Raw genomic sequence first — 18,762 nt, 5'->3', positions numbered from 1 at the left:
ATGCACACACTCACCAAATGCACAGATTGAACGATAGATGGAACCCTAAACAAACCAAAACTTGTAGACCAAAAACATTCAAAATGATAATTGGAAATGAAAACCAAACAAAGCACAACCCATCACTTATCGTTCGCCACTTCTCCGAGATTCGTGTAAGGGACACACGTGAAAATCTAAGCCAAACAACCAAGAAGCCACCTACCGCTTGCTGGGAAAAGTGACTGGTCACCGGAAAGCAATAGTTGCCGGATTGTCTTACACTTCGGCGGTGAAAAAACCCCACTAAAAGCCTATCGGCTTAATAAAAGATAAGAACGATACTTGTGACTTGTGAGAGAACACAATGTATTTTAATTTATTTTCAAAATTAATAGATTATTTTGTTATAAATTTTGCATTTTATTTAAAATTAAGGTAGACGATAAGGAAACTGTAATGATAAAATACTGGTTCACAGCTGAGCAAGTAATTCAATTACCTATTTAATCTCCTGGAACAAAAATTTTCATCCAAAACTAAAACACCATCGCAAGTGAGCATATGCTGGTCTAAACAAAATGAAAAATTTCAAATTTACTTCATGACAATATGTTGACTGTAAATTCCAGGAGGAGGGAGCATACCCAAATGGCAGCAGACAATTGAAATGCAAGAGAATGAAAAGCCGGCTCTTCCTCCGCGCCTCATTGCAGTCAAAATTTTTTCTTGTGAGGTTCATCACTTCCACCACTGTGACATGGAAAACTTACCCCAGAACCCCCAAACCGAAAATAATCAGCTTTTCAGGAGAAATAGAAGAAGAAGAAGAAGCAAAGCCAAGGGTGGAGCTGCACAAGAGCCGTGGGCAACACATCCTTACCAATCTCAGCGTTGTGAAATCCATAGTACGTAAAGCAGGTGTGAAGAAGACAGACATCGTTTTGGAAATTGGGTCAGGCACTGGAAACCTAACCCTTGAGCTTCTTCAGGCGGCCCGAAAAGTTATCGCTGTGGAGATTGATCCTCGGATGATCGAAACCCTGAACAAGCGCATTCATGGCACCGAGATGGCCCAAAGATTACAGGTCAGTTCCCTTTTACTTTTCTCTAAACCCTAAACCCCAAATCTTTGATGAGTGCTTTCAGAGGCTTATTTTTATTGAAAATTGTATATCACGTTGTTGCTGTTATTAAAACGGCTGAATTTTGATTTTCAAAGTTTTTGGATCTTCGTGAGCTGTAGCAGCTTGCGATTTTTCAAAATACAGGGATGGTCTTTAATTTTGAAATTTTATCAAACTGTGAAACAGGTTTTAAGTTATGGATCTCTTGCAATTACAATCCAATGTGTTTTTGCTCACTAGTAGTTATCTATATAAAGAGTTTCATGCTGTGTCTTCGGCATGGACTTGGCAGGACCATTTTGTTAGACTCAGAATCCGTTAAATACGGTAAAGAAACTTAATGAAAATAACCCACTAATTGACTAAAATCACCAAAAACGAGTCCATGCTGTAAATCCTGTTTTTCTCTTATGGGTGCTGCAAAATAGGCATTCAGATGTTTAAATGAGGGAGGAGTGGGTAATTCTGCAGCTTTGAGGTTTTTCTTTTTTGTTAGTGAGTTGCAAGTTTTCTAGGACTCACTTGGTTTTAAGCTTTCTCTGAACATGACAGGCTGTAGAAGCAATAATCATTAATAGTTGTTTCCAAATAATAATTTTGTTTCAGGTACTTATTTATTAGCATAATTTTTTCTAATTAACAGATCGTGCAAGGGGACATACTGAAAACAGAGCTGCCTCCCTTTGATATATGCGTGGCAAACATTCCTTACCAGATCTCTTCACCCTCATTTTCAAGCTTCTGCCAGTAGCACCCTACTTTAGAAATGCTACCCTGATGCTCCAGAAGGAGTTCGCCAGCCGCCTCCTTGCAAAGCCAGGGGATGCTCAATTCAACCGCCTGGCAGTAAATGTCAGTCTTCTGGCTAAGTTAGAGCTACTGATGCATGTGAGCAAGAAGCACTTTACACCCTGCCCTAAGGTGGACTCATCGGTTGTGAGAATTGAACCCAAAACTTGTCCTCCCGCATTGAATTTGGGTGAGTGGGATGGATTTACACGGTTGTGCTTTGTGAGAAAGAATAAGACCTTGGGTGCCATCTTCAGGCAAAAAAGGACTGTTTTGCACCTAATGAAAAAAGCTAGCCTGTGGGTTGACAAACATAAAACGCCAAATGACCAGGACAGCCAGGAAAGCCCTGCAAACCATAGAAATACTACTTCAGCTATATCTTTGCTTGGGGAGCTGTGTGATGACATAAGTGAGGCAGAAGATATAGATGTGGAGAATGAGATTGAGGGACAGAAGCTTGTCGGCTTCAAAGAGAAGATTGTTAACATTCTCCAAGCAAGTGGTTATGAAGAAAAGAGATCTTGTAAGTTTTCTGAGAACGATCTTTTGAGTCTTCTTTCTTTGTTTCATAATGAGCGTATACGTTTTTCATAGTTCATCACATGACAAACCAAGAAGGCGGTTAGCTAATATTGGTAACATGTTAAAGATAATTTCCTTCAATACTAAATTATGTTCTCATTTTTCATTTACAAGGCGGCACACTCTAAACGTCTAAACCATATAGAAACATGCTTTGAAATAAGGTATTACAACTTCACAAAGGTTACTTATTTGTTTGCACAAATGGAGCCCTTGTTGATATGATCATTTATATATTTCTGACCAGCCACACAGGTTGTTAACAACATATAGAATATTGTGTGTTATGAATGTTAAAGATAACATGATGGGAATCTGCTTGCTCATAAACATTTAGTTCAGCAAATACTATCTGTAGTTTACTACCTTTCGGAGTGTGTGTTTCAGGGGTGTGGGATGAGGATATAGAGGGACACAGTTTGGGAATGGCAACATTTTTTCCATATTTTATGGACAGCTGTTAAAAAATTGTATGAAAAGTAAAATTTGAATAAAAAAGAAGCTAAAATTGTTTGTAACTTGATCCAAATTCCATGATCCAACCAAAGGTTCACAGCTCTAGGTCCCACATCTTGCGCCTGCTGTCCCTGATGCTTGCACCCCATTAGGGAGGTTGTTTCTTGGAAGTCTCCATAGAGAAGGGACATCATTTGAGAGGTCTCCCTTCTGGGAGTGTTCAGGGATGCCTTGCTGGCCACAAACATCTGCAGAACCCCATGCCTTCCAGCTGTTGATGTTTACAAGGTCAAACCAGAAGATTGTTGTTATTGCTAGTAAATATTCATGGGTTTACAGCTATAAAAAAACGCTGTTTGAGTACATGCCAAAGGTGGAAACATTTTCTATATGGTCAATAACAAGGTGTTTGTGTTCGATTAAACGGAAAAGAAGCCTGAATGGTTGAGAGAATGTCTAAGCATCTCTTGATCATCCTAGGGCTGTTAAGGCATCCCCGGCGGCCCCAAAAATAACAGTCAAATAAATTGAAAAACACAAGAAATTTTGACAATCAACTCTTTGACATCATTTTGCTATACCAAGCAAAAATGTAGACAAGGGTGTTACTGGTTAGAAATAAGGAATAAATTATAAAACACACAAGCTATTAATGGAAGTTGCGGACTGGTTGAATGGAAAACAAACCTATGGTCTCATATTATTGGTTTTTAAAGATTTAAGCAAATGCTAGTTAAGAGCCCTGTTCCAGATATGTTAATATAAAACTACTGGAGTGTGGGAGCCTGCCTGCTAGTGCCAAGGAGAGATCATTATCCTCTGTTTTCAAGAGGAAATACATTGAACCGAATTTACACAAAGCAAGTTAAATTCATTTGTATTGTAATTAGATTTGTTTCAATATTGTATTTGTTGATGTTTATAATATTAGTAGTTATTTATAAATGTTCACATTTTAAGTTCTTTTTAGGGAATTTTTTTAGTCTGCATCTTTTTATTTTCAAAATTTAGAGAAATAGGTGATCAAACCTCGAGATTTGACGATTAATGATTCAATTGTATAAACTCAAGATTAGAAATAGTAAAATACAAATATGTCAAATAGACATTTAGAATCCATTGGTCCAATGATCATATTGAAATTTGCTTAGGGTTCTATTAGGGTTGGGGGATGTTGATGGGCCCCCATTTTACGTTGTAATGTTTTTAAATTTTTTTAGTTTGTTTTTTACTATTAAAGAAGGGTTGCCTTTGGGGAGGACTTATCATCTTTGTTACAGTCCAAAGATGCCTTTTAGTTTCCTAAGTTATATTGAAGAAAGTACGACATTTCGAGATGTTTTTTAAATTGGGGGAAATCCACAAGGATGTTCTCATTTGATGTAAATTTTTTAGGACACTCCATTACATTTGTTTTCCAAGGGCGTGGAGGGAATGCTTTGTTCTCCTCTATCTAACACATCTTTGTGGTATTGAGTTCCAATACTTATATCTTCAGTGTCCATTAAAGTTAAAGAGTCATTCGCTAATGGAAAACAAGTTACGATTCCTTCCCAACTATTCAAACTATAGACAACATTCTTTGGATTTTTCTTTTGGCATGCCCTTTTTTTGAGGTAAAGACATTAGAGAGAGATAGAGAGAGTTGTTCAAAGTCTCTCTCTCTCTTTGACAACAATTATAAATGGTCACTACTTTTAGATACTTAAAATTTGATCATATCCTAACATCACCCGATTCATCTCACATGCATCCCCTAAATTAAACACAATCAATAATTATCTAATCTAATAATCTTACTATTGTTAATTAAATAAATGCCAACCATTTTAATTACTTTTGGATCAGTTAATTCGACATAGTGTCAACCATTTATTTGATTAATTAATCATTTTTGTATTTTCCTCTATAGTCCAAGTCTTAATTAAATACAATTGTTATCTAATTAAAGTTTATTATATTCCAATCTTTCAAAAATTAAATAAATATAAATTATTTATTTAATCTTCAAATTCTCTCACAAATCATTAGTTGGCTAAAAATCAATTAGCTAACTAATATATCACTTGCACAATCTTAAGCATCATTGACAAATTTAAGGTTGTACATGCCTCAACGCATGCACAAGGCTCCATAAAATCCTCTCTTCAAATCTTGTCCATCCATTCAGCATAGGAAATCTCCACTATCCAAATTCCTTGAACTACGGACCTCCTCATATGCACCAATCACAAGGCGACTCTTAAAAGCTTTTGATGCATTTGATCCTTTCAATAGTTCCTAGCCTTTGATCTTCCAAATCAATCTTATCATTTGACCCTCCATCTTTCAAATCTACAAATGACTCCTCATAGAGGTAATTTGAAAAAAAAGGAAGAACTCATGGAATGTAGTGTCATGTTGGCCTACTAAACAATTGCATTCAATTTATCTCTCACTAATCCATGTTGAACACGACTATTTTTGATAAAACAAGGTATTTATGGGTGAGGGATTTTCTGTGTTTTTTCATCTTTCTTATGCACGTTGTTTTGCACAACCTAGATGTTGTATCTAGATGTGGAATAAGATTTAAAATTAGTAGTTTGAGTCCTTTGTTTGTGTTCCATATTTATTTGCATGCATTTTGGCATGCTCAAAAGGCTTGTGTCCCTTTTAACATCTTTTTGTAGCTTTTTGATGTAAGCTGGTCGTTTAGCACATGCGGCTCTAATTTCAACACATCCATTCATGTTTCAGTGCCTATATTGACCTTTTAGCATGTTTACTGGTGTTTTGGACATTCATTGATTTGACAACTCTAATAAGATTTCCTTGTTTGTTTTGCAAGTTTTTGACCTTCTCTGAAGTTGTTTGTGGAGGGTTTACAATTTCTAACCTACTTTAATGCATTGCTAATCATTTGTGTAAATTAGCCTTTTTATTTGCAAATTTATTTGTTTGGCCCTTATCGTAGTCTAGTGTATTTATGCATATATTAGCACATCCATTTTCAAATAGTCACATCCAACCTTGGCCCTAAATATTTTGTTCTATACTATTTTAGACTTGGTATTTCTAGTCTCTAGAGTTAACAAATTACTATTTTTATCATTAGTGCTAACCTTCTCCTTGCATGTTTCTATTTTTTGGACTTTTTGCCAGTTTGTACTATTATGTTGTGCAGGTTTCACCTTTAAATGTATCTATGTTATTTTGACATTTGCATCCACAATTCAACTAGTAAACATATAAATCTTTTGGCATTTTTGTGTCTTATAAAATCTACGTTTTGAGATTAGTGTTTCCATTTATTTGTTAGCGCATGCATATTGTTTATAGAATTTTATCATTTTATCAGGTTTTGTGCTTTTAACTTATCATTGTTTACAACTTGTTTGTGCTAACCCAATATTTTTGCAACATTTTGCTAGTCTAAAACACTTTACAAAACTATTAACTTGTTTTATGTAGCTTTTTCATATTCAAGGATTAACCTTTTTATCACTAGTTTAGTTGCACACTTGTATGCTAAGGTGAATAAATCTTTTATGTTCTTTGTTTGTGAGAATTTGTTAGGTGTGTATGCTCTCTTCTTGCATTGAAAAGTGACCTTGGTGATAAAATATGCATTCTTCTCTTTTGTTTTAATTTATTTTTAAGAAGACAAGTGGTGCATACCCTTCTCTCATATCACAAGGTGATCTTGGAAACAAAAAAATACTTGATCTTCTTTCCTCTTAGTGGGTTTGCCTTTGAATTTCATTATCGAGGGATATGAATCGAACTCTTGTTCCAATGGGGTATGTAAATTGTTGCAAGAATTGAAACTCACTTCAAAGGAGGGTATCATGTTTGGTTCAACCTTCTTGTCTATTTTTTAGGGACAAGGTGAAGTGAGAACGGCTTGAACCCAACCAAACGTTTGTAGGTAAATCTCTCATTCTTGGATTGTTAGATTTGTGTGAATGTTGTCATTGATGTCAAACCTAGTGATTCGATTAGGATTGAATGTGATGTGGCGTGTTGTTATGACATTGAAAGCAGTTATGGTGTTACAGATTGAGCAACAATGGAAGATAGGTATGCATGTGATATGTGAAGTAGTAAGGTTTATATGATCTACTAGAGTCATTTTCAAAATATCCTCTTCTCCGGAATCTTGTGTTTTGCTTATCATGATTTATATCCAGTTTTGGTGTCAGTCATATCAGTTGTATTGCTATTCAAATGGTTATATTGCATCATGTTTTATGTTTCAAAATTTGTGGTATCTGCATCTTGGAGTTAGGAGTCACCGTGCTTGGAGTTTGTGATTATGGGTCCGAATCTATGGGTCCGATAGACCCCTGTTTTATTCGGGTCATTGAGGCGTATGTTTCGGTGAATTAAGTGTGTAGAAGATCAAATGAAGGCCGACTTTGTTATCATATTTTTGGTCAAGGCTTTATTGGATATCGTGTTGATCTGAGTAGTGTATTATTGTGTAAATCATTTGTACTTGGTTGACATATTATTTCAGTGTATGAGCTTACTGATATATATGTTTATAGAAGGTGTGTGTGTGGTATCAAGCAGTAAGTATGTACGAATGAAGAAGACGAATGCGAGTGAGAGAGTTGTGAACAAGAGTGTAGTAATAGTGTGTGAGCAATATACAGTGTGAGAAGTGGATTAAGATATATGAGCGAAGGTGTGTCAGAACACATGCGTGACCCCTTAGGACCACTTAAGGCCCCTTGCGACACATGTGCACCCCTTAGGACCTATTAGGACCACATAGGACCAAATATTGTCGCAAGAGGTCATATGTGGTCCTAAGGGGTCACACATGTGTTCTAACACATGCGTGTCCCCTTAGGACCACTTAAGGCCCCTTGCAACACATGTCCACCCCTTAGGACATATTAGGACCACAAAAGACCAAATGTTGTCACAAGGGGTCATATGTGGTCCTAAGGGGTCACGCATGTGTTCTAACACATGTGTGACTCGTTAGGACCACTTAAGGCCCCTTGCGACACATGTGCACCCCTTAGGACCACAAAAGACCAAATGTTGTCACAAGGGGTCATATGTGGTCCTAAGGGGTCACGCATGTGTTCTAACACATGCGTGATCCCTTAAGACCACTTAAGGCCCCTTGCGACACATGTGCACCCCTTAGGACCTATTAGGACCACATAGAACCAAATGATGTCGCAAGGGGTCATATGTGGTCCTAAGGGGTCACACATGTGTGACCCCTTAGGACCACTTAAGGCCCCTTGCAACACATGTGCACCCCTTAGGACCTATTAGGACCACATAGGACCAAACGATGTCGCAAGGGGTCATATGTGGTCCTAAGGGGTCAAACATGTGTTCTAACACATGCGTGACCCCTTAGGACCACTTAAGGCCCCTTGCAACACGTGCATCCCTTATGACCACATAGGACCAAATGTTGTCACAAGGGGCCTTAAGTGGTCCTAAGGGGTCACGCATGTGTGACCCCTTAGGACCACTTAAGGCCCCTTGCGACACATGTGCACCCCTTATGACCTATTAGGACCACATAGGACCAAACGGTGTCGCAAGGGGTCATATGTAATCCTAAGGGGTCACGCATGTGTTAGAACACATGCATGACCCCTTAGGACCACTTAAGGCGCCTTGCAACACATGTGCACCCCTTAGGACCTATTAGGACCAAAGTTTGTCGCAAGGGGTAATATGTGGTCCTAAGAGGTCACGCATGTGTTCTAACACATGCGTGACCCCTTAGGACCACTTAAGACCCCTTGCGACACATGCCCACCCCTTAGGACCTATTAGGACCACAAAAGACCAAATGTTGTCGCAAGGGGTCACGCATGTGCTAGAACACATGCGTGACCCCTTAGGACCACTTAAGGCCCCTTGTGACACATGTGCACCCCTTAGGACCACAAAAGATCAAATGTTGTCGCAAGGGGTCATATGTGGTCCTAAGGGGTCACACATGTGTGACCCCTTAGGACCACTTAAGGCCCCTTGCGACACATGTGCACCCCTTAGGACCTATTAGGACCACATAGGACCAAATGTTGTCGCAAGGGGTCATATGTGGTCCTAAGGAGTCACATGTGTGTTCTAACACATGCGTGACCCCTTAGGACCACTTAAGGCCCCTTGCCACACATGTCCACCCCTTAGGACCTATTAGAACCACAAAAGACCAAATGTTGTTGCAAGGGGTTATATGTGGTCCTAAGGGGTCACACATGTGTTAGAACACATGCGTGACCCCTTAGGACCACTTAAAGCCCCTTAAGACCACTTAAGGCCCCTTGCGACACATGTGCACCCTTTAGGACCACAAAAGACCAAATGTTGTCGCAAGGGGTCATATGTGGTCCTAAGGGGTCATGCATGTGTTCTAACACATGCGTGACCCCTTAGGACTACTTAAGGCCCCTTGCGACACATGTGCACCCCTTAGGACCTATTAGGACCACATAGGACCAAATGTTGTCACAAGGGGCCTTAAGTGGTCCTAAGGGGTCACACGTGTTCTAACACATGCGTGACCCCTTAGGACCACTTAAGGCCCCTTGCGACACATGTGCACCCCTTAGGACCTATTAGGACCACAAAAGACCAAATGTTGTCGCAAGGGGTCACACATGTGTCGCAAGGGTCATATGTCCTAAGGGGTGCACATGTGTCGCAAGGGGTCATATGTGGTCCTAAGGGGTCACGCATGTGTTCTAACACATGCGTGACCCCTTAGGACCACTTAAGGCCCCTTGCGACACATGTGCACCCCTTAGGACCTATTAGGACCACAAAAGACCAAATGTTGTCGCAAGGGGTCACGCATGTGTTCTAACACATGCGTGACCCCTTAGGACCACTTAAGGCCCCTTGCGACACATGTGCACCCCTTAGGACCTATTAGGACCACAAAAGACCAAATGTGGTCTCAAGGGGTCATATGTGGTCCTAAGGGGTCACACGTGTTAGAACACATGCGTGACCCCTTAGTACCATTTAAGGCCCCTTGCGACACATGTGCACCTCTTAGGACCACAACAGACCAAATGTTGTTGCAAGGGGTCATATGTGGTCCTAAGGGGTCACACATGTGTTCTAACACATGCGTGACCCCTTAGGACCACTTAAGGCCCCTCGCGACACATGTATACCCCTTAGGACCTATTAGGACCACATAGGACCAAATGATGTCGCAAAGGGTCATATGTGGTCCTAAGGGTTCACACGTGTTCTAACACATGCGTGACCCCTTAGGACCACCTAAGGCCCCTTGCGACACATGTGCACCCCTTAGGACCTATTAGGACCACAAAGGACCAAATGTTGTCACAAGGGGTCATATGTGGTCCTAAGGGGTCACACGTGTTCTAACACATGCGTGACTCCTTAGGACCACTTAAGGCCCCTTGCTACACATGTCCACCCCTTAGGACCTATTAAGACCACAAAAGACCAAATGTTGTCGCAAGGGGTCATATGTGGTCCTAAGGGGTCATGCATGTGTTAGAACACATGCGTGACCCCTTAGGATCACTTAAGGCCCCTTGCGACACATGTGCACCCCTTAGGACCTATTAGGACCACAAAAGACCAAATATTGTCGCAAGGGGTCATATGTGGTCCACGCTTGGAGGAAATCATCGTGTTCATGCAAGGGCCACCTTTTTTCTATTATGAGAATGATGATTTTGCACCGAAGGATATTTGGAAGACAATTTCCAGAAATTTCTATGGTGTGGAACCAGAGTTGGTGGACTCGAAGTACACTTTTCAGCGTCTTAGAAGACCAAGAGGCTATGTACACAATCTCCCAATAGAAGGGTGATTTTGAAAGCATAATTCTCTGGGCTTCTGGAAGTTGGAAAGTACTTCGACGAGTCCACCAACTCTGGTTCCACACCATAGAAATTTTTGGATATTGTCTTCCAAATATCCTTCAGTGCAAAAGCATCATTCTCATAATAGAAAAAAGGTGGCCCTTGCATGAACACATTGATTTCCTCCATGCGTGGCCCAACAGGTTTCCCCCTCCAACTCCAAAACTAGTTAGTCGGGCTCCAGACATAAATTAGAGACCACATCACACACTCGAGACATTGTTTGTGTGTATTGCATACTCTCTATACATGTATTTATCACCCTTTAACAATTTCCTCTGCTTTTCTCCAATTGCTCTCTTCTGGGCAGCTAATGAGCTTGTTTCCACGTCATTCAAGATAATGCAGACCTGCTTCGTTTCTTTTACGAAATTTACTTGCACCCCAAGTACGACCTATTAGGACCACATAAGACCAAATTAGGACCTATTAATTAATTTGTACATATATGCAAAATTGTGAATTAATTGTAAATTCATTTTACTTAATTGTAAATTAATTTGACTTAACTTGGGGTCATAATTTGACTTAATTTGACTAATTTTCAAATTAATTATTGTATATGCAAATATATGTAATTGTAAATTAGACATATATATTGAAATTTAAAATTAAATTTATAGTTGTTTAAATTTCTTTTGTGCATAGATCTCTAGAAATTTATCTTAAATTTGTCTTTATATCTAGAAAATTTTAACTCAAATATGCATTTATGACGTTTAAATTTCTTTAAAATGTATATATCTAATTTCTTTAATTTACATGTTTTTAAATATGTTTAAAATGATTTAAATGTATGTATACGTTTTTAATTAAATTGTTTAATGTGTACTACATGCATGCACATGTGCACACACACACACACACACACACACACACACACACACACACACACACACACACACACACACACACACACACACACACATATATATAGTTCTACATTATCCATTGAACATCATGTCTGACGAGCCTGGATCACATAACACGAGTACTTCTGAGCCTAGTGTTCATCCTCGTGGGAGTGAGCAAACGTCACATAGGTCTGCAACAACTCCATAGGAGAGACAACAGCTCTACAATCAGATTGCTGAGGCACTCCAACGTGCCTTAGATCATTTAAATATCACTTTGGAAAACATGCGTGATCACACAAATAAACAAAGGGGTTAGACTATTAGACATGAGCTAGTTCATATGATTGACCTCGTTGACAATTATAATCCATATGACGAGGTCAACACAGAGGAATTCTAAAGATCCCTTTCACGCAGTGTATGTGGTACTGTGAAATGGGACACAGTGAATGATAGGGTTTGCACAATTGATGTGAAAACCATGTTTCCTCATTATCAGGCCTTTGGTAGGATGAAAGGCTATATGCCTACCAGGTGCACAGATGCACTAGTAGCACCATTTATCTATCCTAGATGGTTAGCCACTCATCATAGGTGGCCCCAAAAGGACGAGTTGCCCCTTTATTTTTGCAAACAATTGTTTGCAGAGTTTCATTTGTTGGATGATGTTGATTACACCGATTTTCCGAAACATGCTGGGCAAGGGAAGGGCAAATTTTCAGATAAGTTTAGACGACCAGGTGCACCCCCGCCCATTAATAAACAAGCATTGATTGGTCCAAACCTTGTGGTTCTTCCCAAGAGTGTGGACCTAGCACATGCTGCAGATAGTGTGCCAGATGACACTCGACAATCCATATTTTCCAGTATTGCTACTATAGCCACACAGGTGGATGAGATGACATCAGATCGGGTGGGTAGATATTTGTTGTGCTCTCATACTAACATTCATGATGCATCAGCGAGTGATGATCCATATGTTCGAGTAGACATACCATCGCTGATGGATGCTGCACGCATGCATGACATAGATCCTTTACGACAGATGAGGGCATGCTTATCCAGTGATCTCTTGCATGCATATCAGGTCATTGCTATGGATCATGAGATCCCACTACAGGATGCCCCATCATTTGTTAGGCGTGCACTTGGTAGACCGGTTGCATCTAACCGTGGCTGTGAGCATACAGATTCTCAGCTTACTGCTATTGTACATCCTACTACCCCGCCCTAGCATACAACAGTTGGTCAGGATACACCTCCTCCTCCTGTTTATACATCAGTTGATTGAGCCACAGTACCCGATACTGGATTTTCGGGGATGTTCACTACCATGCTTATGGAGCCAGACAGTGAGGGGGATCATGTTGCAGTGGGCTCCTTGCATGATTCTGACATCAGCAGGATTGGACGAGCCTTACATGCTGCAAGAGGTATGAATTATATAATATATAATTTACTAATTTTAATTTAGATATTTTATATAGCTACTTGATTGTACACATGAACTACATAGATTAAATTAATTATATATATTGGATTGTATTTTTTGAACTATATAGGGTATCACGTTAGGGTTGATGTATGGAGATTTGGATGCTGTCACTGACCTAGTTGTTCATCAGGAGACACAGGTATATATAAAGTTTAAATTATTATTTTTTTCGTTTTTAAGTTCTATTTAAATGGATATCTAGGTGTTGATTAAATAATTTCTTGAGCGATTTAAATTTTATATATATATATATATATATATATATATATATATATATATCCAACAAAATTTGTGCATGTTGTTTAGGATGAGCGAGCTTTGCGCAGAATGAGCCATTCATCTTGCAAATGTTCTAGAGTCTAGTATGCGCTCGATGGAGGTGTTAGAGACCCCGAGGTATGTTTATCTACAACCTCGTGTACATGTACATGTTCAAGTAGATTAGATTTAAATAATATTGAATGTTTAAATAATGTACATGTTCAAGTTCATGTGTAATTTATATTGCAGGCACAAGGGGCGATGTTTGAGGATTTGCACATTGTCACCGACCCTGTTCATCATGAGACACAGGTACATACATTATAACTTTAAATTAATTGAATCTTAAATATTTAAGTTCTATTTTTAAAGGGTTAGTTTGCAAGTTATGAATATATGTGTACACATGTATATCTAACAAAATTTCAACATTACAGGATGCACCACTATCACACAGGTTGAGCTCCTCATCACATAGACGTACTAGAATCCTGCATGCACATGGTGGTGATGTTAGAGACTCTTCACAGGTATGCTTGTCTACATACAAATGCTCATAATCTATGTTACTTAAAAAAAATACTTTAGTACATTCAAATTAAATGTTTAATGTATGATTTTATGCGTGCATACTGTATTGTAGGCACATGGATCGAGACATGCTTCAGGATAGGGCCTCGAGTGACCCATTCTTTATATATATAAGTGCATGTGCACACATTTTATAGACATTTCATATATATTTGTACAAGTGTACTAGACATTTCATACATGTGTATTGTACACATTTCATGTGTGTATGTGTACTAGATATTTATTTTCCACATTTCATGTGTGTGTGTATGTGTTAGATAGATGTACACTTCATAGACATATATGTGTATGTGTTAGATAGATCTGCATTTCGTGCTACTTTGCATGTTTATATATAGATAGATTACGTTTTTGAAAGTTAAATGTTTAAATGATAGAATCTCTAAGACATTTGAATTTAGTTAAGTGTTCTAGTTAATTGTACATGTCTATGCGAAAGTTAAGTGTTTATGTCTATTTTAACTTTGTTCATTGTTAAACAAATTTAGTCGTTAAAATTTAATTTAGCTGTTCATTTTAGTTAAGTGTTTATGTACATGTTTAATGAACGAACTTCAAAAATTTAATATCCCCTTAAATCCCCTTAAGACCACTTAGAACACCTTAGGACAACATAATTAGATGAATCCAAACAACATAATTAAATGAAACAATATTTGTGTAAATATAAATGAAATGAATGTACATAGACGAATAAAATGAATCCATGCATGTGTAAAAATATAAAAGAATCAATCCCCTTAAATATCCCTTTAAATCCCCTTAAGACCACTTAGAACACCTTAGGACAACATAATTAGATGAATCCAAACAACATAATTAAATGAAACAATATATGTGTTTAAATATAAATGAAATGAATGTACATAGATGAATAAAACGAATCCATGCATGTGTAAAAATATAAAAAAATCAATCCCCTTAAATATCCCCTTAAATCCCCTTAAGACCACTTAGAACACCTTAGGACAACATAATTAGATGAATCCAAACAACATAATTGAATGAAACAATATATGTGTAAACATAAATGAAATGAATGTACATAGATGAATAAAAGGAATCCATGCATGTTTAAAAATATAAAAGAATCAATCCCCTTAAACACCCCCTTAATCCAAACAACATAATTAAATGAAACAATATATGTGTAATATAAATGAAATGAATGTACATAGATGAATAAAACGAATCCATGCATGTGTAAAAATATAAAAGAACAAATCCCCTTAAATACCCCCTTAAGTCCCCTTAAGACCACTTAGAACACCTTAGGACAAAATTAATTAGATGAATCCAAACAACATAATTAAATGAAACAATATATATGTAAATATAAATGAAATGAATGTACATAGATGAATAAAATGAATCCATGCATGTGCAAAAATATAAAAGAATCAATTACGCAAATATCTCCTTGAATGCCCTTAAGACCACTTAAAACACCTTAGATCAACATAATTAGATGAATCCAAACAACCTAATTAAATGAAAAAATGTGTAAATATAAATGAAATGAATACATAGATGAATAAAACATGTAAAATCAACGTATAAAACGTAAAATAAATGCATCAACAAAACTAAATTTTCACAAGTTATCCAAATTGCTACACATGTCTAGAAATATCTAAATATATATGAGTTTATCAAAATACTTGACCTATTTAATATATTTTACTTGTTCAAACATGACAAGTGAACTTAAAGCACATATAATCTGGATCCTCCCTATCTTTTATAATTTCTAATTTTTTTTCATGATCTTTAATAGGCAACCTCCACTTTTGGTGTCTTCAACAACAATTGAACCAGTGGGATATTGTTGCCTATAATCATCACTCACTGATTCCAATAACTTGCATTTTGGTTGTGTGCATCTCAGTAGATAATAATCTACACTTTCAGTATTGTCAAGATAAAAAATCACTGCAAAAATATCATCTGTGAAAATAGACCGTGCATGTATATATATTACAAGCAATATTAGTTCATTACACATTTTTAAACTTATGCAGAATTTAAAAATTTGTACATGTACATATATGTAATTTACAAACTATGCATATATGCACCTGTAACAACTAAATTAGAAACACGTTCATAATCAACTGAATATAGAGGATCATGAATATCAATAATGTCACTATCTTCGTAAGGAGGCATTATGATAAAATATTTCATATCCCATTGCAAAACATATCCATTAGCAATATTTTGACAATGAGTATCTCTGTTGTTTGCAATGCAATCAACACAAAAGCACAATTTTCCTCTTCCAAGAATAACACGAGGCTTGCTAAATCTTGTAGTCATGACTTGATGAAAACTTCTAATACCATTAATTGATTGACAATTATAAGGATTTGATTGATCAATATCTGATAATACATACACAAATTATTTAGTCAATTTTAGTTCATTTCACACACATATATATACACTTGAATTTTAAAAATAATTCAAGAACACCAAGAATGTTTAAGAATATATATATATATATATATATATATATATATATATATATATATATATATATATATATATATATATATATATATATATATATATATATAACTTCTCAAAAATAATGCTTGTTGTAAGTTGTATCACAACCAACAAAATGATTTTTGCACCATTCAATAATATCATTAGAATTACGTATGGTGTTACCTGTACAAAAGCTCTTTCTTTAGAAAATTGGACAACCCACATGTATGTATACATACACACACACACATATCTATATATACATATTAATCTATGAAGATAATTTACTTGCAAGTTCATGTTGGCGAAGTGCACGCTTCACACATGCTCCTGCTCCATCATGCTCTCCTTTTCCATGTCCACTCTCAAAGTTCTTCCACAAAAACTTTATGCTACGTCGAGCATGTTGTAGGGATAATCAGTTAAAAGCTTTTGCAAACTTAAATTGCCTTGACATGAATAACATATATATTAAATATATATATTTAAACTTTTGACCTATTATATACAATCAAATCATATATATATATATATATATATATATATATATATATATATATATATATATATATATATATATACACTTAAATAATCAATTTCAAATCTAATGTACTTACCGACACATCCATCTGACCAAATCCAATGTTGTGTACATTCTATTCCATGATCTTTAATATCTTCAAAAAACATTTCAAAACAATGTGCTACATAGCTCCTATCATGACACGTATCATCACTGATATAGAAATGGACCTCCTTGATGATAATGCATTCATTTTCAATACTCTCTATACCATCCACATGAAATTGTGCATGTCTATAGCAAACTCGTACAAATATTGCAACTTGATCAGAATGATAATATTGACTTTGAATTTTTGTGTGAGGACTAAATGTATAGTTCTCTGAGAAATCTACAATTGAAAGAGTACAACCTGGTGGAAAACAATTCTTTGAATCACGAAACTGTTTAGCCTACCATCTTGCACCATGACAATGTTGGATATGTGGATATATCATATTACAAAATCTATCTATAAACTGAATGTAGGGCAATTCACTCTCCTTCAACATAATTTTTTTGGATTCAGTTCCTGACTTACTTTGGTATGTCTCATATTCAAATCTCTTCCATATAACTAGTGCATGAATATCAATATTCTCAGTTTGCAACACAAACTTACTCAAAAATCCACAATCATTGCATTCACCTTTTATACATTGTATTTTGAACTCATCAGAATCTTATAATTTATCACATAAAATAGACTTCACAAATTGTGTTGTACTTGTAGGAATGACTAGATTTGGATTCATTGTTGCCATGAACTTCTTATATGATTGCAAGTGTAGATGAAATTCAACATGATTTTGACAACAAGAAGTTTCACACACCTTATTTATGCGTACAGAGCAAGGACGAAATCTCTCAAACATCCTTTGGCAAATCTTTACATCTGAAAATTCTTGCTTGAATGCTTCAAACAATTCACTTTGTGTTGCATCTAAGAAATGTTTTGGATGTGTAATCTTTTTACCATCTTCATCTATCATCTATATAGTATCCCTTCTATTGGAAGAAACACGAGATTGGTTGGTCCAATAATCAATGACCTATTTTTTTACATCTTCAGAAATTCTGTCTTTTTTAGGAACCTTACAGATATTTCCCCAGTTCTTTTCGATGTTTTCATCCAACATATTTCTCTTTCTAATGTATCTTTAAGCAGTTCTTCTAGATACATTCATTAATTGAGAAATTGCATTAACTTGGTTTTTACGAGTCAATTCTTTACTAGTAATCATAGCCATCAATGCTCTACGTGCAACACTTAAATCAACACCTCGACTTGTGTTCTCAATATAATTCAATGCTTCTTGTAAATTTTCAATTGTAGTATCTTTTACTAATGTATCACTAGAACTTTTTTTATCACCAACACCCAACAAGTCCAAAACAGGTTTCATTTCCCTTTTCCTAAATAACTTAGCAAATAATTGTGCTCTTCCAACTAATGACTTATTTTTTAAATAATCATCCCATAAATTCTTACAATGCAATTTTAATGTGCTTTCAGGTATCATATCTTTAGATGAAATTTCATTGAAAAGACTATCTTCATCCATTTCCATCAATTTTTTCATACCAAAAAAAAAAAAATTCATCTCGTACCTGAGTAGATGTTTCTTGAACATCATTAGGTTGATCTTGAACAACAACAGATTGTTGTTGACTACGTTTTGTATGACCT

The 18,762-nt window shown here is 36.5% G+C and overlaps 1 protein-coding gene across 2 annotated transcripts; it reads left to right on the top strand.

Moving 5' to 3' along the window:
* The first annotated feature begins 449 nt into the window (after positions 1–449).
* LOC131070238 (uncharacterized) lies at positions 450–14,374 on the top strand. Of its 2 annotated transcripts, none has more exons than XM_059216633.1 (5): positions 450–1,067; positions 13,230–13,301; positions 13,673–13,735; positions 13,861–13,953; positions 14,067–14,374. In XM_059216633.1, exons 1-5 carry the CDS (start codon positions 660–662, stop codon positions 14,094–14,096), a joined length of 666 nt encoding a protein of 221 aa, XP_059072616.1. In that variant the 5' UTR covers positions 450–659; the 3' UTR covers positions 14,097–14,374. The 2 variants fall into 2 exon arrangements, with proteins under 2 accessions (XP_059072616.1, XP_057861736.2); XM_058005753.2 differs by lacking the exon at positions 450–1,067 and adding an exon at positions 2,490–13,100.
* The last annotated feature ends 4,388 nt before the right edge of the window (positions 14,375–18,762 follow it).

This window comes from Cryptomeria japonica, chromosome 2, assembly GCF_030272615.1.
Source record: "Cryptomeria japonica chromosome 2, Sugi_1.0, whole genome shotgun sequence".
NCBI classification, from domain to species: Eukaryota; Viridiplantae; Streptophyta; class Pinopsida; order Cupressales; family Cupressaceae; genus Cryptomeria; species Cryptomeria japonica.
Note: the sequence above shows the minus strand (reverse complement) of the source record. Positions and strands in the feature narration are given on the sequence as shown.

Coding starts and splice junctions, on each gene's coding strand:
- LOC131070238 (XM_059216633.1), top strand. CDS start 660: ATGAAAAGCCGGCTCTTCCTCCGCGCCTCATTGCAGTCAAAATTTTTT. Junction 1,068..13,229: donor AGATGGCCCAAAGATTACAG/GTCAGTTCCCTT, acceptor TGAACTATATAG/GGTATCACGTTAGGGTTGAT. Junction 13,736..13,860: donor CTGTTCATCATGAGACACAG/GTACATACATTA, acceptor TCAACATTACAG/GATGCACCACTATCACACAG.